Source organism: Crotalus tigris, unplaced genomic scaffold (assembly GCF_016545835.1).
Source record: "Crotalus tigris isolate CLP2741 ecotype Arizona unplaced genomic scaffold, ASM1654583v1 scf7180000017774.6281472, whole genome shotgun sequence".
In the NCBI taxonomy this organism is placed as follows: Eukaryota; Metazoa; Chordata; class Lepidosauria; order Squamata; family Viperidae; genus Crotalus; species Crotalus tigris.
In genome coordinates, this window is record NW_024096625.1 from 1,083,133 (window position 1) to 1,108,892 (window position 25,760).

At 43.5% G+C, this 25,760-nt stretch overlaps 1 protein-coding gene across 8 annotated transcripts in view; it reads right to left on the reverse strand.

The window, feature by feature from the left end:
* Positions 1-25,760, reverse strand: part of LRRFIP1 (LRR binding FLII interacting protein 1) — a 257,901-nt gene that overhangs the window by 79,370 nt on the left and 152,771 nt on the right. For 5 of the 8 annotated variants that reach the window (XM_039341927.1, XM_039341925.1, XM_039341923.1 and 2 more), the window contains one exon: positions 24,444-24,536. The exons of the other annotated variants lie outside the window; for them this stretch is intronic. In XM_039341927.1, coding sequence (XP_039197861.1) covers positions 24,444-24,536 — 93 coding nt within the window. The remainder of the gene's footprint in view (positions 1-24,443; positions 24,537-25,760) is intronic. 8 annotated transcript variants of the gene reach the window in all.

Consider the following 25,760-nt stretch of genomic DNA (forward strand, 5'->3'; position numbering starts at 1 on the left):
CTTCACAGTAGGTATGGTGTTCTTTGGATGCAACTCGGCATTCTCTCCTCCAAACACGACGAGTTGTGTTTCTACCAAACAGTTCTACTTTGGTTTCATCTGACCATAGGACATTCTCCTTATCCTCTTCTGGATCATCCAAATGCTTTCTAGCAAACTTCAGATGGGCCCGGACATGTACTGGCTTTAGCAGGGGGACATGTCTAGTACTGCAGGATCTGAGTTCCTGGCGGCGTAGTGTGTTACTGATGGTTGCCTTTGTTACATTGGTCCCAGCTCTCTGCAGGTCATTCACTAGGTCCCCCCCGAGTGGTTCTGGGATTTTTACTCACCGTTCTTGTGATCATGTTGACCCCACAGGGTGAGATCTTGCATGGAGCCCCAGATTGAGGGAGATTATCACTGGTCTTGTATGTCTTCCATTTTCTAATTATTGCTCTCACAGTTGATTTCTTTACACCAAGCTGCTTGCCTATTGCAGATTCAGTCTTCCCAGCCTGGTGCAGGTCTACAATTTTGTTTCTGGTGTCCTTCAACAGCTCTTTGGTCTTCACTATAGTGGAGTTTGGAGTATGACTGTTTGAGGTTGTGGACAGGTGTCTTTTATACTGATAACAAGTTCAAACAGGTAATGAGTGGAGGACAGAGGAGCCTCTTAAAGAAGAAGTTACAGGTCTGTGAGAGCCAGAAATCTTGTTTTTTTGTAGGTGACCAAATACTTATTTTCCATCATAATTTGCAAATAAATTCTTTCCAAATCAGACAATGTGATTGTCTGGATTTGTTTTCTCATTTTGTCTCTCATAGTGAGGTCTACCTATGATGACAATTACAGGCCTCTCTCATTTTTTTAAGTGGGAGAACTTGCACAATTGGTGGCTGACTAAATACTTTTTTGCACCACTGTATAATTATCTTCCTTTAGGAACAAACATCTCGCAGTCAGCCATATCCCTAAATATTTAATTTTTTTAACTATTTGTAAATCCATTTCCTTTTCTAATTCTTTTTTCTGATTTGTTGTTAAGTTTTTAACTATCATTTTGGTTTTCCTTTTGTTAATTTTAAGTCCAGATATTTCCCCATATTTTTCTATTTCTCGTATTAGAATGGGACCAGATTTCAGAGGTTCTTCAATAATAAAGACCATATCATCCACAAAAGCCTGTGTTTTGTACTCTTCTCTTTTAATTTTCGTTCCCTTTATTTCTCGGTTTGCTCTGATTCTATTTAATAGTATTTCTATTGTTAAGATAAAGAGAAGTGGCGACAATAGGCATCCCTGAGGTACTCCCTTGGTTATTTGAAATGTATTGGTGGTGTCCCCATTTACTATTACCCTAGCCTTCTGTATATTATATATTGCCGCTATCATATTTTCAAATTTACTTCCCAATTCTGTTTGTCTAATTTGTCTAATCATGAATTGCCAATTTAAATTGTTAAAAGCCTTCCGAGCATTCAGAAAAGCAAGGCTCACTTGTTTCTCTGGGTGAGCTTCATAGTATTCCAGTATGTCTACTACTATTCTTGTGTTATCTCTTATTTGTCTATTTGGAAGGAAGCCATTTTGGTCCGGGTGTATTATCTCATTCAATACTCTTTTCAGCCTATCTAAAAGGGATATTGGTCTATAGTTACTGATTTGGTTTTTATCTGTACCTTCTTTCGAGATTAAGGTGATGTGTGCCTCCCTCCACGATTCCGGTATTTTCGCTTCGTGTAGTGCTTTGTTACATATTTCCAACAATATTGGTTCCATAATCTCACTCAGTTTTTTTGTAAATTTCCCCTGGGAGGCCATCTGGTCCTGGTGTCTTGTTATTCTTGAGTCTTGAAATTTCCCCTCTCAATTCTTCTGGTGTTATTTCTCTATTTAACATTGTTCTTTTTCCCTCTTCTAGTGGTGTGATCCCTTCTTCCAACAAGTAATTATCAATTTTGTCCAATGCTATTTCTTTTTGTTTATAAAGGTTCACGTAATAATTTTGTACAATTTTCTTTTTCTCTTCTTCATTATTTTGTAGGGTCCCCATCTCATCATACAATTGTTGGATAATCCATCCTTCTTTTTCCTTTTTCAGTTTGTAAACCAGCCATCTTCCAGTCTTATTGGCATGTTCAAAAAAGAATTGTTTAGAAAATTTTAAATTTCTTGTGATCTCCGCTTGCTATAGTATGTTCAACTTATGTCTATCAAGCGTCAAAGTTTCTTTAACTAATTCATCTCCTGGTTTTGTTTGGAGTTGATTCTCCAATTTTCCATTTTTTTCCTTTAGAATATTATGCTGCTTCCATTTTTCCTTATTTTTCTTTGCCATATAAACTATTGTTATCCCCCTTATATAAGCTTTCATAGTGTCCCATAAGTTTGTTAATGAAGTATGTTGTTTTTTATTTTCTTTAAAGAATAATTTCAATTCCTTTGTTATCCTTTCCATATATTCCTTTTCTTTAAAATTTGGGAGTTTAGTGTCCATCTTTTGATTTATTTTTCCTTTGGCCTCTCCATATTTTCTCAAGGGGATTATGATCTGCCCATGTATTTGGGGAGATCTCAATCTTTTCTATTTCTATAGCTAATTCCTTATTCATCCACAGCATATCAATTCTAGACCACGATACATGGGGGTTGGAGTAAAATGTATATTTATTTTCTTTTGGATGTAGGGTTCTCTACATATCTATCAAATTTAGTTCATCTATCATTCTAAAAATTATGTTTTTGGTAATATATTTCTTCTACTCTTGTTAGTTTTATCGCTAACATAATCTTTCTGGATATCAACTATCCCGTTATAGTCACCTACACTGCATATATTCCTATGGCGTATTGCAATTATCTTTTCATGCAGTTTCTTATAGTACTCCCCCTGGTTCTTACTAGCACATAGATAACTACCAGCAAGAATTGAGTATGTCCTCATTTTATTTCCATCATTAGGATTCTTCCTTTTGGGTCTGCATAAATTTGATTAGTCTTTATCCCTTCCTTAATGTATACCACCACCCCTTTCTTCTTCTTCTCTGCCAGTGCTGTATAGAGTGTCCCTAACTTTTTGTACTCTAAATATTTTTCATTTTGTTTTTGGATGTGTACCTCCTGAAGGCATACCATGTCTGTCTTTTGTTTACTTAGCTTTGTTAGTATTTGTCTCCTTTTTGCCACTGCATTTAGTCCATTAATATTTATTGGTATTAATTTCAAATCTTCCATTCCGTTATCTATCTACCAGATTTTACCCTTGTAACTATTTGGGATCTTGTTTTAATATCTCTAATTTCTTGGTTTTCTTTTTCTTCCTTGCTTCTCTCTTTCCAGACTCCTCCTTTAGCTTGGTCTTCTTCTTGGGTTACAGTCTCCATCTCCTCCCTACTGCTCTGATCCTCTTCATTTCCCATCACCTGGTCAAAGAAGTCCTGTGCCATCCCTAGGCTGTCGATTTTAACCTTCTTGCCTTGCCATGAAATAAGCATTCCCTTCGGAAGTATCCACCTAAACAGGATATTTCGTTTATTTAATTGTGCGGCCAGGAAGCGATGGTCCTTACGTTATTCTCGAACCATCCTAGGAATTTGCTTCAATGTAATAATTTCCTTCTCTTTATAAATCATTGGTTCTTTTCGGGTGATATTATACACTATGTCCAGGATTTTCTTTCGGGCAAATCTAACATGGACCTCCTTGGGCAGTTTGTGGCATCTAGCATAATTCGTTTGGATTTAATAAACTTCATCCAATTCGTTCATAATTTCTTGTTTGTCTCTTTGTAGAGATTCTGCTATAATACCTGCCATTGTCTGTCCTAAATCTTCATCCTTTGCATCTATCACATTTTGGAATCTTAAATAAAATGATGCCCAGTCCATTTCTAATTGAATTATTGAATCTTTGAGGTCCTTGTTTATTGCCATCATTTTCTGATCCCCCAGGTCTAATTTTTCCCCAGTTTGTTCTGTTTTATCTTCTATTATTTTTATTTTTTGTTCATTCTTCTGAATTGCTTTCTGGATTGAGTTCATTTTATTATCCAATTTCTGAATATCAAATTTCATTTCTCCATGGTTACTAAACATTGTTTCTTGCATTTTAACCATTGTTTCCTGGATCAATGTCAAAATGGCTTGCATTGTTTGCATGTTTGGGGTCGTATTGTTTTTTTCCGTCTTTTGTGGCCCCTCTGTCGACCGTTGGTTTGAAGGGGAAGCCGTTGTTATCATTGGATTTGATACAGTTTTTTCCCCTGCCTTTAAAGTTGTTATAGTAATACTGGTCATGTCTTTCAATATCCTACTTTGCTCTCCCAGTATTCTATAAATATTTTTCCACACTGTCATCAACCACTTACTATCTATCTTAGGTTGTTGTTGTTATTGTTTTTGTTTTGTCACACCCTCTTTTTATCCTCCTTGTAGCATTAAGTATTAAATATTAATCAATTCCACTAATCCTAGCTATCTCTATTTTTAGTCAACTTTAAACAATCTTAGCAGATTATTCAAGTTAAATATCAATATCAATAGAATTCTTCTGGTCCCTCAATTCAAAAATTATATTGAAGCGGTATGTTCTTTCTCCACTTTCTGGTTAGGATACTCGTCCATTCAAACCTCTCTTGCCAGCATGGCATGCCGTTGTCTGCTCTCACCGCTTCTCTTCTTCTCCTTTCTTTTCCTGTCGCTCTTGTATACCCGATCTCTCTCCTTCGCTTTCTCCTTTCCTTCAAATTCTGACCAGAATGTCTGCCCGTTTCACCACCACACTGCTAGTTCAAACACTTTTGTCCTTCCTCCTTCGCCACTTTAACGTTTGAGCAAATTCTGCTGAATCACTGCTCCTTCTGCCGAGTTGCCGCCTGCTCCCCCAGCTGGAGATCCCAGTTAGCCAAAAAGTCAGGACTCACTTTTCCAAGTGAACATCAACATTGCAGTTTTCAGGATAATCCACCACTTCAAATGTCACAATCTGTTGTAAAGATCTTCCCTGTGCTCTCTGGATCATTGCAGCATCGGGTCCACCATAGCGCAATGGCAGACACTTTCACATTAGTTTGACAGGGGTGTCCTTCTTTGTAGCCAGTGATGGCCTTTCACTTAGCTGCACTCTGGATTTCTCCTCTAGTCCGCTAAGCCCTCCAGGCTCTTTGTGCCCCAAAAGGTCCCCAAAACAAGAAATAATCGGGTTCTGGGAACAGAGATTGTTCAGGCTATCTCTTTTCTATCCCTGCCCTGGATTGGGGAATCTGGTAGGCAGGCAAGAGTGGGGGCTGGCCAGAACCTAAATGATCAGCTTGTTTCTCTCACCGTCACTGGAGGCAGCCTGCACTGGTTCATAAGATTTGCCAGCTTTCTCTTCCTCTGCGGAAGAGCAGGAAAGAAAGCTGGGCATCCCAAGATCTCCCACTCTGGGAGGCAACTCAGGTTCCACACAGTGGGGGAGGAAAGCTTTGGAAACTGCCTTTTAATTTACATTCATCATCAATACTATAATCTATCCCTTTATTTTATTTGTATTTACGATTAGCCTCCTTCAATGCTTATGAGAAGGCATGGTATGAATCTGAAGAAATATAGATACTCGCATCCTCAAAGCTCACAGCATTTGCTCATTTGGGGCACACCACTGCTTTACAGGTGTGTTCAACTTTGCAGCTCAGCTAAACTCTTCAGCTGCGGTGGGCTGCAGTTCCCATCATCTTCAGGAAGCCTGGGCAATGGAAAACTTAGGCCAGGCTCCTCGCAGCTGAAGCAATCTGGCTCACCCAGAGTCAGGCTGGCCATCACAGGAGGCTCTTCCCACACATGCAATGGAGCTGGAGGATGAGGATGGGCAGCAGGAGCTAAGCACATAAGGCAATGGCGGAATGCATAGCTTTTGTACACAAGAGGCCTCTCTGTCAACAGGGGACGTGGCCAAAGCCGGCTCACCTGCCTTTTCCTTCAGCAGCACTTCACAGAGTTCCATGCCTATATTAGGTGGGTCAGGCTCACCTCCTCCTATGTTGCAGCAGATATAGTAAATATGGCCATCTGGCTGACAATCTTAACTGGGGCTTATTTTTGAGGTAGGGCTTATATTATGTTAGAGAATTTTAATTTCTCTATTGGTGAAAAAATAAATCAGAAGCTCTCACAGTTGAGTGCATTTAACTGATTCAAATAAATGTCTTTATATTCATATCAAAATATTTACAATACCATACATTCTTCTTTACAGCAACATAGCTCAATGAAGACTTCTTACAGAGAGATACAGAGACAAACCTGAGACTGAAAATTCAGCTTCTAACTCAATATCCTTTTTGCACAGTATCAGTAGCACTTTCTTCACATTGGCTGACTGAGTTACCACATGACTCTTCCATGAATATTCCAACACTCCTCCCTTCATGACAGGAAGAGACATCAGACCTATTGACTTAATACATTCTCCATAGTGAACACCACGCAATGTAACTTTGTAGGTGCAGCAGTAAAATGACTTAAAATGCTTACTGCGCAAGCTATGTCTGGTCTGGACCACTGTGATAGATATAACAACTCCCTATTGCTGAGTGATATATCTCTTGATCACAGGTTTCACCTTTGTCCACACTTAAACTATTATAAAAATCCGTACTCATGGGTGTGGGAGCAGTATTGCTATCTTTCATATTATATTTTTCTAATAACTGCTCAATTTTTCTCCTTTGACTGAGAATATAACCACCTTTTTCATTTTTCCGTATCTCTACACCGAGATAATTTTTTATTTCTCCCAAATTCTTTAATTGTGAAAAACCTTGTGCCACTAACCTGGCCTTATACTGTACATCATTATTTGTCAATACCTTTTTTTTATATACCAACTTACAACCCACAGTTTCGGTTCCCTGTGGCAAAGTCACTGATTTAAATACTTCATGGTCTCCCATAGATTTAATCTCTTTATCCATGGCCTCCTTCCATCTTTCTTGTTCAGCTTTTGGTAATGCCAACTCTTCTTTGTAACTTCTTGGCTCATACCACACATTGCAAACCTTTACCTTGCTGGCAGAATACCTATCAGGGAGAATTCCTTTATTACATCTCTCTGACCTACATGGTATTAACTGCTCCTGTGTCTCAAGTCCTTCTGGCTTCATGTCTTGTTCAGCCTCTCCTCCCTGAACATTGACATCTTCAATAATTAATTTTTTATCATTAGATGAGTTATTGTCCTTAAATAGATCACCGTCATTAAGTGAGACATACCCAGAATTTGCATTAATTCTGTCCCAATTTTGTTCTGCAAAATTAGCAGACCTTGAAATTACAATCCTTTTACTTCCATCGCTAAAGCGATATCCTTTTGACTCTGGCTCATAGCCCACAAACATGAGCTTTCTTGCCTTTTGCTGTCCCTTTCTTCTGATTGCTTTCGGAATATGTACCCATGCAGTACTTCCAAAAATTCTCAAATGTGCCAGTGATGGCTTTCTCCCATATAGAATGGCATACGGAGTATGATTAATGGAGGAACTCCACAGCCTGTTAACTATATAATTGGCAGTCAATATGGCTTCTCCCCAATATGACCTGCTCATACCAGAATCCTTCTAATAATGAATCTTTCATTGTTTGCAAAACACCATTCCTTCTTTCAGCTACACTGTTCTCTGCTGCTGTGTAAGGATTTGTATGTCTGTGTCTTATCCCCAACTGCCCCAACCATTCTTGGAATTTAGTTGACATAAATTCAGTACCTCTGTCAGGTTGCAACTGACACACTTGTTGTCTGTACCTTCTCTCTACAAAACTTACCCACTGTTTGAATTGTTGTAGCACCTCTGTCTTTCCTCTAAGCAAGTAGCAAAACGAATACCTGCTATAATCATCAACAATTACCAGTACATATTTTGCTCCTCCCAAATTGGCTTGCATAGGTCCCACCAGATCTGCATGGACCAGCTCTAGAGCTCTTTTTGTTTGTCTTGTGCTATATTTACTAACTGGGAATGCCTTTGACTTCGATGCTGTGCATACTGCACAATCCAAATATGTTTTGCATCCCTTCAAATTTAGCCCTTCTGCAAACTCTTGCATTTGCTGCAAAACTTTAAAGCTTGCACAGCCAAGTCTTCTATGTAGAAGATGAACACACGAATCATGCTCTGCAACATTCTTAAATATATGGGAACATCGAATCTTTTGTCCCTGCAATACATATAGATTGTCTTCCTTTATGCCTTCTGCACAAATATGCCCATTCCTTTTGATGAGATACTTCCCATTTACAAAAATGATCTCAAAACCTTGTTTGTCTAAATTAGACACACTTAACAAATTATGTTCCATCTCAGGTACACAAAGCACATTGGTAAACCTTGATTCCAAATATGGAATTTTTACATCGCCTTTTCCAATGACTTTTGCTTTCTGGCCATTTGCCAAAGCCACAGCTTCTTGTGCTACTGGAACAAACCTGCAAAATAATTCAGAGTCATTAACAATTGTTTGACTTGCCCCACTATCTATTAGCCACTTGTCTCTGTTGTTGCTATTGCAAACGTTTGCAACACCAAAATGTTCCTTTTGCAAATCAGTCTTTTTTGCTTGCACAAATGTCCTTCGCTGCAAATTGTTCCTCTGCAAACAGTTCTTTTTCAGATGTGTGTTTGCTCCACAAATGTAGCAATTCTTTTCTTGCTGAGCTCTCTGCTTGCAAAATCTCTCTTTTGATACAACTTGGTCCCATCTGCTTGTTTCTTCTCCGGAGACTTGCAGACTGGACCCCCTCCTCAGGAATTTCACCTCCTCATGGCTGTTCCTAAAATGTTGCTTTTCTTCTTCATTAAGCAAACATACCTTTAAAGCCTCAAAATTTAAGTCTTGCTCTTCTTTACACTCAAATATCGCAGAAACTGTGTCCCAGGTTTTATCTAAACTGTTCAACACCAATAAAACCTTCTGGGACTCAGGGAATTTAGTCCCACATTGTTCTAAGTCCCAAAATAAACTTTGCATTTTATTTAAATGCTGTTCCACATATTCACTTGGTTGTAAACAGGCCCTGTAAAGTTTTCTTGACAATTGCACTATATTGCACGCAGAAACATTCATGTGTACAGCTCTCAACTTCAACCAAATCTCCTTTGCAATCTTTAAATTTGCAACATTTAGAAATTGTTCATCTTCTAAATTCAAGATGAGATAAGCCATTGCTCGATCATGACTTTTCTGATCAGCAGCTGCAAACACTTGTGGTAGATTTCCTACGATATACCACAGCTCTTTTGCTTTGAGCAAACATTCCATTTTAGCAGCCCACACAATGTAATTCTTCTGACCCAAAGGAGGCACAGAGTTTTCCTTAAATTCCATTGCAGCCATTCTGCTAATTCTGCATTGTTCTTATACTTTCTAAACACAGGCAATTTCTTCCAGCTTTAAATTACAATGCAGTCCTTAATAAGCTCTGGGCCCATAACCTGCTAGAGAATTCTAATATCTCTATTGGTGAAAAAATAAATCAGAAGCTCTCACAGTTGACTGCATTTAGCTGATTCAAATAAATTTCTTTATATTCATATCAAAATATTTACAATACCATACATTTTTCTTTACAGCAACATAGCTCAATGAAGACTTCTAACAGAGAGATACAGAGACAAACCTGAGACTGAAAATTCAGCTTCTAACTCAATACCCTTTTTGCACAGACTCAGTAGCACTTTCTTCACATTGGCTGACTGAGTTACCACATGACTCTTCCTACTCATGAATATTCCAACATATTATGAGTATCCTAAAAAATCATGCTAGGTCTTATTTTCTGATTAGGTCTTATTTTCGGGAAAACACGGTAACAGGATGAGGAATTTGTATCTTAAATTACTTTCCCTAAAGTGACCATTCTCTGTAATAACTCTCAAATGCCAATAATCTGTATCCACAATGGACTGACTTTCTCAGTGAATTTGCAGAATCCATACAGAGTTGTCACAAGCATTCTGTCATGCTTGCCATTTTACTAGCCAACCATTGTAAGCTGACAGACTGAAATTAGCAAAGGGTGGAGGAAAGAGAGGATTGGAATGTAGGGAGGAAACAGAGGAAGGGATGGAAACCAAGCCATGCCGGCCTGAGAAGCACCAGCCAGATGAAAGTCAGCCATCGGAATGCAGAGCTGGAAAGCCCACAAACTGAGGGTTCATTATTCAAGCAATATATGAGCACCCAATTGGATATTAACTGATTACAGGGCAATAGCCAGGGAAAAGAGAAAGTTAATTATATATTTTGTGCGTAAAAACACCAGATCCAGCTTCGCCACCATGTTTCCCCCAAAACAAGGCGGGGTCTTGGGTTTTTTTGCCTCCAAGGCACAAGGTCTTATTTTCGGGGGATATCTTTTACACTTACCTCTGGTATTGACAGTCCCACCCAGCTGGTCCACTTCTTCTGCGGCCGAAGGAGCAGCTTCATTCTGCAGCTGCATTCCGGTCTGCATTTCACAATCAGGTCTTTCCGGATGGCCTTTGCGGCCAAGTACCAAGGTCTTGCAGAACCGAGCTATGGATTAAATCCATAGCTTGGTACTCAGCCGCAGAGGCTATCTGGATTGAATCCATAGCTCAGCTGCAGAGGCCTTCCGGAAAGGCTTGCAACTGAGAAATGCAGGCCTGGCTGCAGAAGATGCCACAGAAGAAGTGGACCAGCTAGGAGAGGTCTGGCTGCAACGGTAATTGGGTGTGGGGCACGTGGGGCAGCTCCACCACCACCACCACCACCACCACCCCACCCTAGTTTGATTTTTAGGAGTGTGCCTCACCCCAAAAATAGGGCTTATTTTTGGGGTAGGGTTTATATTAGGCCCACCCCCCAAAATCAAGCTAGGGTTTATTTCCAGGGTAGGCCTTACTTTCGGAAAAACACAGTACTTCTGTAACCACCTTGGCTTCAGTAAAGTAAACTTTTGGCTGAACAATGGGTCATGACTCTTTCTTTGCTAGATGACCAAGTTGGGACTGTTGACATTAAGCTGCAGCTGCAGAAACAACCAGCCCAGAGGAAATGAACTACTGAGGTTGTGCAACTATGTCTGCTCTTAGGAAAGAAGTGGAGCAGAAGAAAAAGTCTAGGGAGAAAACGGAATCTGAAACTCTGGGACCACTACAGGGAGTCCAAGCTGCCAGCGCCTGCCCGAAGGCTACTGGGGAAAAGCCTGTGGCACCAACTGCCAAACCATAGCAGCAGCCTGAGGAACACCCCCCGAGGGCTGAAGGCCCAATGGTCTTGGGCGGTTGGGAGAACCTATGAACCTGAAGAACCCCCCCCCCAGGGGTAAACATCATGCAAGGGAACCACTGGAAAGCCACAGACTAGGATGACGCCACTGACTGGAAATTCCCAGCACCATCCCTTAGCCCTGCAGTGGACCAAATGAGGGAGAAATTCCAGGGGCTGGAAATGTGACACCATCCAGCACAGGGGGCAGTGGATCCGCCACTGGGTCTTGCTGCCTTAGCCGCTGCAGCACCTGTTGCACTTGGCCCTCTGCCAGCGGCTCAACCAGCTCCTGCAATCGCTCCAATGATGGCATCAGTGCCAGCTCCGCTCTTGGTTCGGGGGAATAGTCATCTACCTCTCTTGATGGTTAAGTTAGATGGGAACCCAAAGCGATTGGTATACTTCTGGGCAAAGACCTGGCATTACATGGAGCAATATGGGACAATGTGCCCAGACAACATAACTTGCATTGACTGTGTGGCTCTAACTTTAAATGGGGACACAGCAGAGTGACTGATAGTGCTCCATGATAATAATGCCAACAAATTATATCATTTTGATATCTTTATGCGAGCCTTGAGAAGATGATTTGAAGACCCCCTCACTGACCGACAAGCAGAGACCCACATCCAAGCCATTAAACAGAGGAAGTCGCCTGTAGCGTAGTATGTCCAAGAATTCTGGAGATTGGCCAGCCAGCTAGGGAAATGGCCTCAACTCCTAATGACCTACTTCTGAGAAGGGCTGAATAAGGAGATATACTACAACTGCTTGTTCCAGGGAGCCTCATGGTCCCTCCAAGGGTGGTACGTGGCCGAATTCCATGAGCATACAGGGTGATGCTACCACGCTCCAGAAAAGCAAAGGGGGGAGGGGAGGCACTCTCCCAATGCAGTCAAGCCATGTTGGGACCCCGCTGTGGTGCTTCCGCTGTGGCAAAAAAGGTCGGCAGAGTGTCCGATCTTGTGTCCAGCCATTGCCCGCTGCCTTGGGGCCCGCCAAGGAGAGACAAAGGTCCACCTAAGCCAAAGGAAGGGGGCCAAAAAGGAGTAGAGATTGTAGAGTTCACCCCATTTTCGAACGATGATGAAGGAACTCTGACCAGGAAACCTGTACCTGAGTGACAGTGTGGGTGAAGACAACCCGATGGTAAATGGCACCAACATCTCCATAACCGCCAGAAGTAATGATGGCTTCCTCAGGGCTCAATGGATTCTTGACTGCCCTACTAGACTCTGGGTATACCAGATTCTTCGTTAACTCTGGTGTGGCGGGAAAAAGAGCGTTGTCTTACCTGAACGCTTTTTCTCAGCAGGATGGTGTAGACTCCACAGATTGGGTTATTTAATCCCACCTGCTCAGACTAAGACAAAAAAACTCTGCCACGCCTCCTTCTGGGTGTGACTTCCCAGTTTCTGTCGAGACGAAGCTACCAGACGCAAGGCTCCAAACAAAAAAGAAAGACACAGGCCTAGACTAACACTAACAGGGTGGGTGTGGAGTCTACACCATCCTGCTGAGAAAAAGCGTTCAGGTAAGACAACGCTCTTTTCTCCATCAGGATGGATGTAGACTCCACTGATTGGGACATACCAAAGCCGCTCATGTCCCTATGGGGAGGGAGTCTAGGCTTGTGACCCCTGAGAACTCACTATTTGTTGTAGGACTCTCCTACCGAAAGCAGCCTCAGCTGCTGCAAATTGATCTATCCTATAATGTTTTATGAATGAGAAAGGAGAGGACCATGTTGCTACCCTGCAAATCTCCTCGAGTGATGCCTGGGTAGACCAAGCCGCTGAGACAGCGGCACTACATGTAGAGTGAGCAGTAATATGTGAAGGTAACGGAAGGGACTGGGAAATATAAGTCCTGGAAATACACATCCTAATCCACCGACCAATGGTGGAAGAAGAGACCTTCCGACCCATAGTAGAGGGTTGAAAGGACACGAATAATGCCTCGGACTTCCTGAAGGTCGAGGTTCGTTTAATGTAATGGCGCAGAGCCCTGCGCACATCCAACATATGCCACCGTCTCTCCAAGTGATGGGAAGGGTTAGGACAGAAGTTAGGAAGGACTAGTTCCTGTGAGCGGTGAAACCCTGTATTGATCTTTGGAACAAATGCAGGATCCAACCTGAGGACCACTCTATCCTCATGGAACATGCACAAGTCCTCCCTGACCGACAGGGCCGCCAATTCTGAAATCCTCCTGGCCGACGTGATGGCCACTAGGAAGGCTACCTTCAAGGTAAGGAAGTGAAGGGAGCAAACTTTCAGAGGTTCAAATGGAGAGGACGTTAAAGCTTGTAACACCTTAGACAGGTCCCAGGATGGATAACGATGAACCGTGGGGGGCCCTACATTGGCCGCACCCTTGAGAAAGGCACTGACTGCTGGGTGTTGGGACAGGGAAACCTGGTTGTCACAGGTGAGAACTGTCGACAAGGCTGCTATCTGCCTACGTATGGTGCTGGTTGACAGACTTCTAGTTAACCCCTCAAGTAAGTAATCTAATATGTCTGGGATGGAGACAGCGAGCGGTGAAAGCCGCTTTTTGGTACACCAAGAGCAAAAACTTCTCCAAGTGGCGTCATAGATTCTGTTGGTCGAGGGACGCCTCGAGCCTGGATGACGGAAATAACCCCAGAGGAGAAAGACTGTTTGGTCAGACTCTCCCGCTCAAGTGCCAAGCGGCTAATTGGAGCCACTATGGATCCGGATGTTGGAGGTTCCCCTGGCTGAGAGCTACTCGGTCTGGGGGAATCTTCCATGGAGGTGAAATTGACAGGTCCACCAGGTCGGCAAACCACGGGCGTCTTGGCCAAAATGGAGCCACTAAAATTAGCTCTGCCTGTTCCTGGATGAGCTTGCGAATCGTCGCTTGTATTAGTGGAAGAGGAGGGAACGCATAAAGTACGCCCTCCGGCCATCTGCTCCGAAGGGCGTCCGTTCCCTCCGCCCCCCTCACCGGAACCCTGGTAAAAAATCTGGGGAGCTGTGTATTGTTCGGAGAGGCGAAGAGATCTAGGATGGGCTGTCTGAACCTGCATGATATTTCCTGGAATAGGATTGAGTCTAGCTTCCACTCTGAGTGATCCACTGTGACCCTGCTCAGGGAGTCTGCCTGTTGATTCGCCTCCCCCGATATGTGCTCTGCCCTGATGGACCTCAGGTTGGACTCTGCCCACAACCCTATGGCCTGGGCTTCCTGCATGAGTGTCCAAGAGTGGGTGCCCCCTTGTTTGTTTACATGAGCTTTGGCCACAATGTTGTCTGTCAGGATTAATACGTGTTTCCCTGATACAAGGGGGGAGAATCTTTGGAGAGCCAGGTGGATGGCCCTGAGCTCCAGCCAATTGATATTGTGAGCCAGGTCTGAACTGGACCACTGACCCTGGGCTAAGTGGTTCAGAATATGAGCGCCCCAACCGAACAGACTGGGGTCTGTGGTGAGGGTGATCCTGGTGGGTTCCTTGAACAGAGTGCCCTTGGACAAGGCGGACGAGGTCCAACATAGGAGGGAGGACAGAGTGTGATGGGGAACCCTGACCCTCCTGTTGGAGGCGCTGATGTTGCGTTTCTGAAAAGGAAGAAGGAACCACTGGAGGTTCCTGGAGTGCAGTCTGGCCCAAGGAACGATGCCCAGGCAAGAGACCATCTTCCCCAGGAGTTGGGATAATTGTACCAGGGGTACTCTTTTTTCCCCTCGGATCTGCAGTGTCAGCTTCCGGATGCTGACTTGTCGCTCCTGGGAGAGATATACCTTGCATAGGCTGGAATCTATCAGAGCTCCTAGATGGAGCAGACGTCTTGTGGGTGTGATGTGACTCTTTTTGAAATTCACGGAGAACACATGATCCTGAAGTGTTTGAATAGTGATTGCCAGGTCCGACTGCCCTGATTGGAAAGATTTGGACTGTATCAGTATGTCGTCCAGGTAGCACTGTACCCGTACGGGTATCATCCTTAGATGAGCCGCCAGCACGGCCAAGATTTTTGTGAAGACCCTCGGGGCCGAGGATAGGCCGAAGGGGAGAGCGGGGTACTGGTAGTGTTTGTGTGAGTAACAAAACCGCAGGAACCTGCGGTGTTCCTGGATGATCGGAATGTGTAAGTAAGCCTCTGTCAGGTCGATGGAGGAAAGGAAATCCCCCTTCCTGATACTTGCCAAGATGGACTTTAGGGTCTGCATCTTGAACCTCCTGTAAATGAGGAAGTAATTTAGACCCTTTAGGTCCAGTATCACCCTCCAACCGCCTGAGGCTTTGGGAACTACAAACAGGATGGAGTAGAACCCTTCCCCGATCTGTTCCTGAGGAACCCTTTCTATGGCTCTGATCTCTAATAAATGAGCGATGGCTGTTGTGATTAGTTGTGTTTTTGATGTATTGTTTGAAACCGGGCACTGTATAAAACGACCTGGGGGAGAAGATCTTATGGTCTCTCTGACCCAGGCGTCTGTGCTTGTGTTTTCCCAAATGTCGTAAAACAGTGCCAGTCGACCCCCAATGGGGTAGTCCTCCTTGGCGTCACTTGGACCGCCTGTAAGGACGACTGCCCGATCCCCTGAAGGGACGCTTGGTCTGGAACTGACCCCTGGCTGCACTACTCTGGCGGTCCTGTTGCCGATCCTGTCTGAAAGAATAGGATCGCGAGCCTCTGGGCCAATCCCAGGACTACCCTGCCCGAAAGGGCTGTCTCCAATCCCAGGAACCGCTGGGACGGAATGATGGCCTACGGAAGTCCTGTTGGGGCCGTCTATCTGGTTTTTTAGAGGGATGGGCCAGCGCCTTGCGCTTGTCCTTGCCCTCAATGATATGAGGCTCTAGGACCGGACCAAAAAGGTGGGTGCCACTGTACCTAGATGTTGCTAAGCGCCACTTTGCCTTTAAATCCGTGCGCCATTGCTTCAACCAGAGCAGCCTACGTGACGCCACTGAGGCTGCAATGGATCTGGCCGAACATCTAGCCGAGTGTAAGGATGCATCCGCAATGTATTCGGATGCTGCCACTATTTTCCCTATTGTTTGGTGCGCTCTGACCTGATCCGGCGGAATGAGCGTTTGGAGTTCCTGCAACCACATAATCGCCAAGCGTGCAAAGAAGGAGGAAGAGGTTGCCGCCCTTATGGCCCAAGCCGAAGATTGGTGAGCTCTACGAAAAGAGAACTCGAACTTTTTGTCCTCTGCCTTCAAGAATTCAGCCATGTCCCCTGGGACGGCGGTATTGGAGAACAGAGAGGTCAGCGGAGCGTCTACAGATGGGACTTCTAGAAGAGAAGCGAAAGAAGAAGAGACATTGTAAAGTTTCTTGTCTAAACTGCTCTATGAAGGAGTGGTAGCAAGGGATGCCCACTGCTTTTCCACCGTAGATCTGAAGACTAGTGGGCATGGAATCTGCGGTTCCTCCTTGACCTTTTCCGCAAACAGAGGGTTGGCTTCCCGGTTGGATGAGGAAGAAGGTGTCTCCTCCTGGGCTGAGGTAAGTTTTACCGTGTCAATGGCCCTTACGAGGAGTGACCGAAAAATGGACGGATCAAAAAGCCCGGAAGAGGTCACCTGTTCAGGAGCTGGATCCTCCTCCTCAGACAAGGGAGTGTCTGCTACTCCCAGTTCCACTGATCCCTCCTCCCCTAATTGTGAGGATGTCTCCGAAACAGCAGAGCTAGGTCTAGTGTCATGCTCCACCTGAGGTGGGGGAATAGATGCGGGAGGAGTAGGATGGGACTGCACCTGGCTACTCTCAGTTGATGACATAAACTGCCTGAATGCGTGGTGCATGAAGGCCTGGAATTGAGCCTGGGACCACATTTCCCCTTGGTCCCTGGAACTGACGGACCAACCTCCGTTGAGGCACACCTGGTCTCAGGTGGTTGGTGTGCTGATGAAGGAGAGGAGCGAGGAGGACCTACCTGCTCGGTTTCTCCCCGAGGAGACCAAGGTCTTGGGGCATCCTGAGATGATTCATATTGAGGTTCTGTCAAAGGAGTATCCAGTGGGGCGGGGGAAACCATTTCAGTCCCACTGGATCTGAGCCTTTGTGCCTTGGAGAATTCTCTCTCCAATGCTAAGTGTCTCCTTGTGGCCTCTCGCTCGGCTGATTTGGAAGTATCTTTGGAAGACAGATGTTTGGTTTTAGCTTTTTTCTTCCCCCCCATGCCCAATTCTTCAGATCTGCGCTTTGCTTGAGCGGGGGGGACACTAGATTGAGAAACCTGGGGCGAGGAGCTGTCTGCCATTGCCGTCTAGGTATTCCTGGACAGTAGTACCAAGAAATGGGGAGAGGAACCCAACACGCAGATCACAGTCAGAGATGGAAAACCGATCCTCGCTCTGAACAGAAGGCAATGGCAAGAACAGCCAGACAGTATTCTAATGCTGTCTGTACAGGCCTTATGACAAAAGGTCACTGGCTAAACTGAGAAACAGGTGGACAATAAAAGAATCTCTTCGCTCTTCTCTTCTAGGCCTTAGGACCAGTTAATAACACCTTGGTCTGCTCAAATGCAGCCAAGGCCCACACCTGGAGTAGCCCCCACAAGTTTCACCACAACCCCTGTGGATGCAAAAATATCTTCCCCCCTGAACAGGTCTGCTCACAGACCAAGTGACACAGGCAACAACTATGCGTCCACAATAATGCAGGAATAACTGCCAATGATTATGCAAAAAGTTCAATTAGGCCTCCAAAATGGCGTCCGCCATGTGGGACCTCTTAGAAGCAGCCACGCTAGACCATGTGGTCAAAATGGCGGCCGCCAGGCCTTAAGGCCTGGAGAAGCAAAACCCTGTCGTATTTTAAACAGGAGAATCAATTACGCAGCAGGGGAACACAAGGCTGATTTGGGATTCCTCCCCCAGTCCCCAAGCACTTGCGATTAGTAGCGCAGCCCCTGCTGCGATCCGGATAAAGCTGCAGTCAGGAATTCTCCCTCAAGGCCTCGACGCAAGTAAATCACTCAGGAGGTCTCCGAGTCGAAAAGCCGACCTCCTCTACCCAGTTGAATTGGCAGAATCGCAAAGAGGCTACAGATCGTCGGAACGTGAGCTCCCTAACGAACGAAGGCTGCAGCCTCCTTTTCAAAGCCCAAAGGGCTGCAGGGGAGGGAGGACAGAGTCCCTATCCCCCCCCAACGCAATCCTCTTAATTTGGAAGTGAAAGCCGAACTAATCTAATTGTTAATCAATTTGAATTTAAAGTGTCCAATTTTAATTTGAATAGCCTAAAAGAAAAAAAGGAAAGAATCAAACTTAGCTAAGGAGCCTTCTGAAAAGCGTCTTGCTGAGCACGAGACTAAGACAAAAACTGGGAAGTCACACCCAGAAGGAGGCGTGGCAGTTTTTTTGTCTTAGTCTGAGCAGGTGGGATTAAATAACCCAATCAGTGGAGTCTACATCCATCCTGATGGAGAAATTGGGAATGCAGTTGAGGGAACTGAAAAACCCCATAGTTTTCTCTCTGCTAGATGGAACAAGGGCAGGGGGGCTCCAACCACATTTCCAAGTGAACCAGTGGAACTGATGATAGGAACCCATGTAGAGACTATTCGATTCATTGTGGCTCAGGGTATGACTGAAGCCATGTTCCTGGGGCTTGCATGAGTCAAGAAGTGGAATCCTTCCATAGATTGGGAGTAAAACCAGTTGAAGATGCAGAGGAAACTTTCCTGCCAGGAAGCCATAGTAAAAGTGGTAAGGAGCCACCATGGGCCGCTGGTTAGCAAAGCAAAAGCAGAAGGTGCAGGGAAAGCTCTGGCGGGGGAGAAGCTGGATTTGTCAATCCCCAAGGAATATTGGGATCTAGCTGAAGTGTTCAGTGAAAAAGAGTCTGATGTGTTCCCCCCATCACCCCATGGATTGTGCTATTTAGATTGCCCCCTCCGGCCAAGCTGCCAAAACCCAAACTATATTCGATGACCCACCGAGAACTGGAAGAACTCTGGTCTTTCATCAACAAGAATTTGGCACAGGCTTCATTCAGCTGGCAAAGTCATACACGGCCGCACCCATGCTCTTCCAAGAGAAAAAAAGATGGCTCACTTAGATTATGCGTGGATTACTGCGGGCTTAATGCTATCTGTGTGCAAAATGTGTACCCCCTTCCGTTGATGAAGGACATGTTAGGTCACCTGGTCAAGTGAAAATTTTTCACCAAACTGGACTTAAGGGAGGCTTATTACCAGGTGCAAATTAAGAAAGGGGATGAGTAGAAAACAGCATTTAACTGCCCATTGGGCTGCTTCCAATACTGAATGCTCCCATTAGGGCCACAGGAAGTCCCCGCAATGTTCATGCAGTTGAAAATAAGATGCTACATGATCATTTATACAAAGGGGTATTGATGTATGTGGATGATATTTTAATTTACATTGAGATGATGAAAAAGCATGTGGAACTAGTGAGGGCAGTGCTCAAGAAACTTTGGGGGACCCAATTGTATGCAAAACTCTCCAAGTATGAATTTCACAAGACTAAACTTGATTATTTGGGATACCGGATTCCCAGGAGACTATAGAAATGGACCTGGTGAAAGTGAGTGTCATCCTAGAGTGGGAAGCAGCTGCAAAGCTTCCTTGTCTTCACTTTTACCAAAAGTTTATCCCAGCCTTTGCCCAAATAGCACTAACAATCATGAATCTCTTAAAAACCAAAGGAACCACTAAACCTAAGCCAAGCCAACTGCTGAAATGGACAATAGAATGCCAACTTGCTTTCAAGAAACTGAAACACTTTTTTTGCAGCTGAGCCAGTGTTGAAGCACCCTGGTCCAGATAAACCATTTGTCATTTAGGTGGACACCAGCAATGTGACAGTGGGGGCAGGGCTCCTCCAAAAGAACTCACAAGGGAAGCGACAACCCTATACCTACACCTTGCACAAACTCTCCAAAGCAGAAAGGTACTGGGAGAAGGAAGCTTATGGAATTTGCTGGGCTCTTCTCACCTGGAGGCAATTCCTAGAGGGCAGCAAGGTTCCTTTTGAAATCTGGACTGGCTACAAGAACTTGGAAGCGCTAAAAAAAACCCCAGAAAGCTATCTCCCAAACAAATCAGATAGCTCAATACTTCAACTGGTTCAACTTCATCTTTTGCTACCTCCCCAGAGGGAAGAATTTCCTGGTGGATGCCCTGTCTAGAATGCCATAGTACAGGGCTTTTCAACCTTTTCACCCATTGTACCACTTTTAGGATATGGCAATATCCGAATACCACCAATCGCCTAGCAAGGTGTCAAAAACTTGATGACCAAAAAAAAAAAAAAGGAAAAAAGTGATAAAGTACAGGTAGTCCTCGACTTACAACAGTTTGCTTAGTGACTGTTCAAAGTTACAATAGCACTGAAAAAAGTGCCCCCCAAGCCACAGCCCAGCAAGACACCTGCCGGCCCGCCCAGCGGCACTCTTCCTTCTGTCCAAGGTTTTCATTGTTGTAAGCATTTCTGTTGAGGATTGGCAGCATGAGTGGGGTAGGGGGAGTTTGGTTTTTATTCCCCCCCCCCATCTGCTGGGTGGTTGCAGCAGGTTTTAGTCACTTCACATGACCTTGGGACACTGTGACCGTCATAAATATGAATCAGTTGCCAAGCATCTGAATGTAAATCACAAGACCCTGGAGATGCTGCAACATTCCAGCTGATCAGCGCTTCTTCTTCTGGGCTCAGCAGAAGCACCAGGATCAGCGCCGAGCTCCAGCTAGAGTCTGATCCTGGTGCTTCCACTGAGCCCTGACAGCCTTGCAGCTCCAGCCATCTCTCGCTCAGGCTTGTGCGGTGCTGCCACCGGTTCAGTTCATTCCCCTCCCCCACTACCACTTTTCTAGGGTGCTCGCATACCACCTGCCAGGTGCCAATGTACCACAGGTGGTACCACTACCACTGGTTGAAAAGCCCTGCCGTAGTACAACAGTGCTAAAGAAATTGTTGTCAGTTCCATCATCCTTTCCAAACAAATAGCCGCATCAACCCTCACAAGGCAACAAAAAGAGTAGATAGCTGGCAACATAGCTCTAGCAAAGGACAAATGGTTCCAACTACACAATGAAGAACTTTCGCTGAGGCACGACCTGGCATGGATGGGGAGTAAATAGTACATGCCTGCAAGCCAGCAAACCCTAGTTCTGCAATGCAGCCACGACACTAAGACCCCAGGACATTTTGGTTTTGTTAAAACTCTCCACTTTGTGAAATGCCAATTCTGGTGGTCGTATATAAAAAAGGACATTGAGAACTATGTGGCCAGCTGTCTGGTCTGTGCTTCAGCCAAAAGACACTAGCAGGACCCCAGGATTGCTACAACCCTTCACCAGCCCTACAGTCCCATAGAAGGAAATATCAATGGGCTTTATTGTGGAATTACCAGAAAGCACAGGAAACACAGTGATTTGAGTTATCATGCACCTGTTCTCCAAACAGGACACTTTGTGGCTTATCCCAAGATTCCATCCACACAAACTCTAGTAAAAGTATTCATGCCGATTGGATCCAAGCCCTGCAGAACATCTGGACTGTGGTCCGTAAAGCGCTGGATGAGGTGAGGGAAGCATATAAGAGACAAGCCAATAAGAAGAGGGCTCTGCAGAAGGAATTTAAAGTAGGAGAGAAAGTTTCTTTCTACCAAATTTCTGCAGTCACAATAGCCCTGTAGAAAACTTGGTCCCAAATATGTGGAGCCATTCCCCATTATCCGTGTCATAAATCCGGTGATGGTTGAACTGAAATTGCCTAAAAACACATCCAGTTTTCCACTGCAGTCTTTTGAAAGCTGTCACTGGTTCATCCTTGCATCCTGCCACAAAGCCACCACCCCCTCCCATCTTAATAGAAGAGGAACAACATTTTGAGATCAAGGAATCATCAGATCCAGCTTGACTACTTCTGTAACCACTTTGGCTTTAGTAAAGTATACTTTTGGCTGAACAATGGGCCAGGAGTTTTTCTTTGCTAAATGACCGAGTTGGGACTGTTGACACATTCCAATCAACATGGGAATGATTCATTCAACACTTTAGCTCCTAAGCTATATTGGAAAAAGAGTGAGCAAGCATCAATATTAGTTTGAGGTCTTTTTAAAAAAAATAATAAAGTAAGAAAGATAACTTAAGAAATACATAAATAGTTTCATTGAAAGTTCTGTTTAATTTTTATAATATTGTTTTGTTCTGCAAAACAATGTTGTATTAGGAAACATGTTTTTTTCCCAAATCAACATATGTAGGCTCTCTATTTAAAACTTCAGAAATTATAGAATGATTTTCACTACATTTTGTTTTTAATTTTCCCACAGAGTTTCTAAAATTTTTAGACAATATGTATCTTTTATTTAGACTAAAAAAAAGTGAATATCAACCTGCAAGAAATACATGTCTGATTCTGGGAGACTACCTGGACAAGTTTCTCTTGGCAAGAAGGTTTGCCATTGCCTTCTTCCTAGGGCTGAGGGAAAGTAACTCGCCCAAGATCACCAGCTACCTTTGTGCCCAAGACAGAACTAGAACCTACAGCAGGGATCCCCAACCCCCGGTATGTGGACCGGTACCAGGCCATGGCATGCCAGCAACCGGTCCGCACAAACAAACAAAGCCCCATCCGTGAGATGCAGGCAGCATACAAAACCACATCACCTCCGGTCTGCAGAAAAACCTCTCTCTGCGGAACCGGTCCCTAGTGCCCAAAAGGTGGGGGACCTCTGACTTACAGTCTCTAGCCTGTTTCTAGCCTTATCTCAGAGCCTAGCTCAATTTCTAGCCTGATCCTTTAACCGCTAAATTGGTTTTTAAACTGGCTTTTTCCTATAAAGATATAAATATCACTGCAATTCTTTTCAAAGGTATTTTTCAACTACAACTGCATAATTTGTATCATTTTCTCTAATTTATTTGCCACATTTTAGACCACCAAAGTCCCAAATTTTTATCAATTTACAAAATAGAAATAACAAACAATAAAAATATCCAAATAGAAATATCTATAAATAATTGAAAAATACAGAAGAAAATTAAATAAAAAAGCCAAACTATAACCCAGCCAAGATGGAATTGTGTCAAAAAATCCTCTGGATGAGCTTAGTTGTCAGCTGTTTCCAAAAGACACATGAGGGTCCACTGGAAAGCCGAATCAAAGAAATGCAGTGGCCATAGAAAAGCAGTGTAGCCAAGCCCTTGCCCCACTCCCTAAAGTAGGAAGCCACTTAGCATTTATTTTTTTGACTCCTGGCAAGTGCAATTTGTTTAGAAATGGTTTGCCCTTGACTGCTTCTAAGGCTGAGAGTGATTGGTTCAAGATCACCCAACTGGCTTTGTGCCTAAGGTGGGACTAAAATTCACCATATTCTGGTTTCTAGTCTGATGCTTTTCAATCTTTTCACCCATCGTACCACTTTTAGGATATGGCAATATCCGAGTACCACCATTCGCCTAGCAAGGTGTCAAAAACCTGATGACCAAAAAAAAAAAAAAAAGGAAAAAAGTGATAGTACAGGTAGTCTTCGATTTACAACAGTTTGCTTAGTGACTGTTCAAAGTTACAATAGCACTGAAAAAGTGCCCCTCAAGCCACAGCCAAGCAAGACACCTGCCTGCCCGCCCGGTAGCACTCTTCCTCCTGTCCAAGGTTTTCATTGTTGGGAGCATTTCTGTTGAGGATTGGCAGCGGGAATGGGGTGGGGGGTGTTCGGTTTTTATTCCACCCCATCTGCTGGGTGGTTGCAACAGGTTTTGGTCACTTCACATGACCCTGGGACACTGTGACCGTCATAAATATAAATCAGTTGCCAAACATCTGAATGTAAATCATAAGACCCTGGGGATGCTGCAACATTCTAGCTGATCGGCGCTTCTTCTGGGCTCAGAAGCGCTAGGATCAGCGCCGAGCTCCAGCTGGAGCCTGGCTCTGATCCTGGCGCTTCCACTGAGCTCTGACAGCCCTGCAGCTCCAGCCAGCTCTCGCTCAGGCTTGTGTTAATTCAAATATATTTTAGAATCAAACCTACTTGAAAATTTGGAAGTACTTGACAGTTCATTTTGAGTAAAAAATATAGATTGTAGCCTAAATATCCTGCAAGCCTGATGTTCTGTAGAAGTCCAATAAATTCTTCTGATGCTGACCCATTTTATTTCAGAATTTATAACTTTTTTCTCTTAAAAGAGAACATTGAAAATTTCAAAAAAATAAAATAAAAATGCTACAAAAATCCTACCCCTATCTTTTTTTCTTTCCATTCTATTGTCTCTTGAAGATCAGTTATTTCCTTTACAAAACCCTCTTGTTTTTGTTGCAGTTGTCGGACTTCCTGAGATACAAGATAAAACAAGAAGATAGAAAGCATAGAAGATAGCTATTGAGGAAGTGAACATTCAAGGCTGCAACATTCACAAAGAACAATTAAATAAAGGGATGCATGAAATAAGGCCAAATGTCTACCTGTACATTCAAATGTATGGATTTACATTGAAATCCAAAATATTTCAAGATAATATACAGTCTACAAACTTTCCAATTTCCCAGTGCAAATACTACAATATCCCCAACAAATGGCCAAAAACAATACATTAGTGATAAAATAAATATAACAGTGATAAAAATAATTAAATAATTATTACATTATTAATTAAATAATTAAATTACCTATTGAAGAGCTCTTTCTCTTTGGAACGTGTTTTGTCATGGAACATATCTCAACAATTCTATCCCTCTTCTATATGACAGCCCGTCACATAACATGAAGACAGCTACATATCTCTCATAACTCTTCTTTTTTTAGGCTAAATGTACCCAAGATCTCAACCAATTCCCCATAAGCTTAATTTTTTTTTGTCTTGACATCTTGCTTTTTCTCCTCTGAATTTGTACTAGTTTGTTAATGTCCATCAAAAATGCTGTGACTTAAACAGGACACAATATTTTGAGAAATTAATATACAGTAGAGACTAATCTAAGAAGAAACAGGGGGCTCCACCAGGAACAAATTATTTTAGCATTGTGCTGTAACTACACCACAAAGATAAAACTGTTTTCAAGATATTGTAGAGCAGCAAAGAAATTGGAATATGCAAATTAGTAATCACTGAATTAGTTGCATTTATGAAATGAACCACACAATCTATTCAGCAAGAGATGACCTTGCTGAAAAGTCTGGACCTGAGTCTTGTGTTCAGTTCTGGACACCACTGTTTAAAAGAAAATTCCTCTAATCAGAGGAATTAGAAAAGATGCAAAGATTATTAGAGGACTAGTAAATAAATTGTATGAAGAAAGTTTAAAGACACCAGGTGTGTTTAACCTTGAGAAAGGGGCATGTGAGAGCATTTCTCAAATATCTACAAGGATGTCACCCAGAAGAAATGTAGATTTGCTTTTTATTGCTCCAGAATAACATAAAAAAATAAGTTACATGAAGAGAGGCCCTGACTGAAAAATCCTCACAGGAAGACATTCCAGTTGTGGAACCAATTATCTAGAAAAGTAGTAGCTTCTCCTTTGCTTTACAAATTTAAATAGGCACAAAAGAGCTATT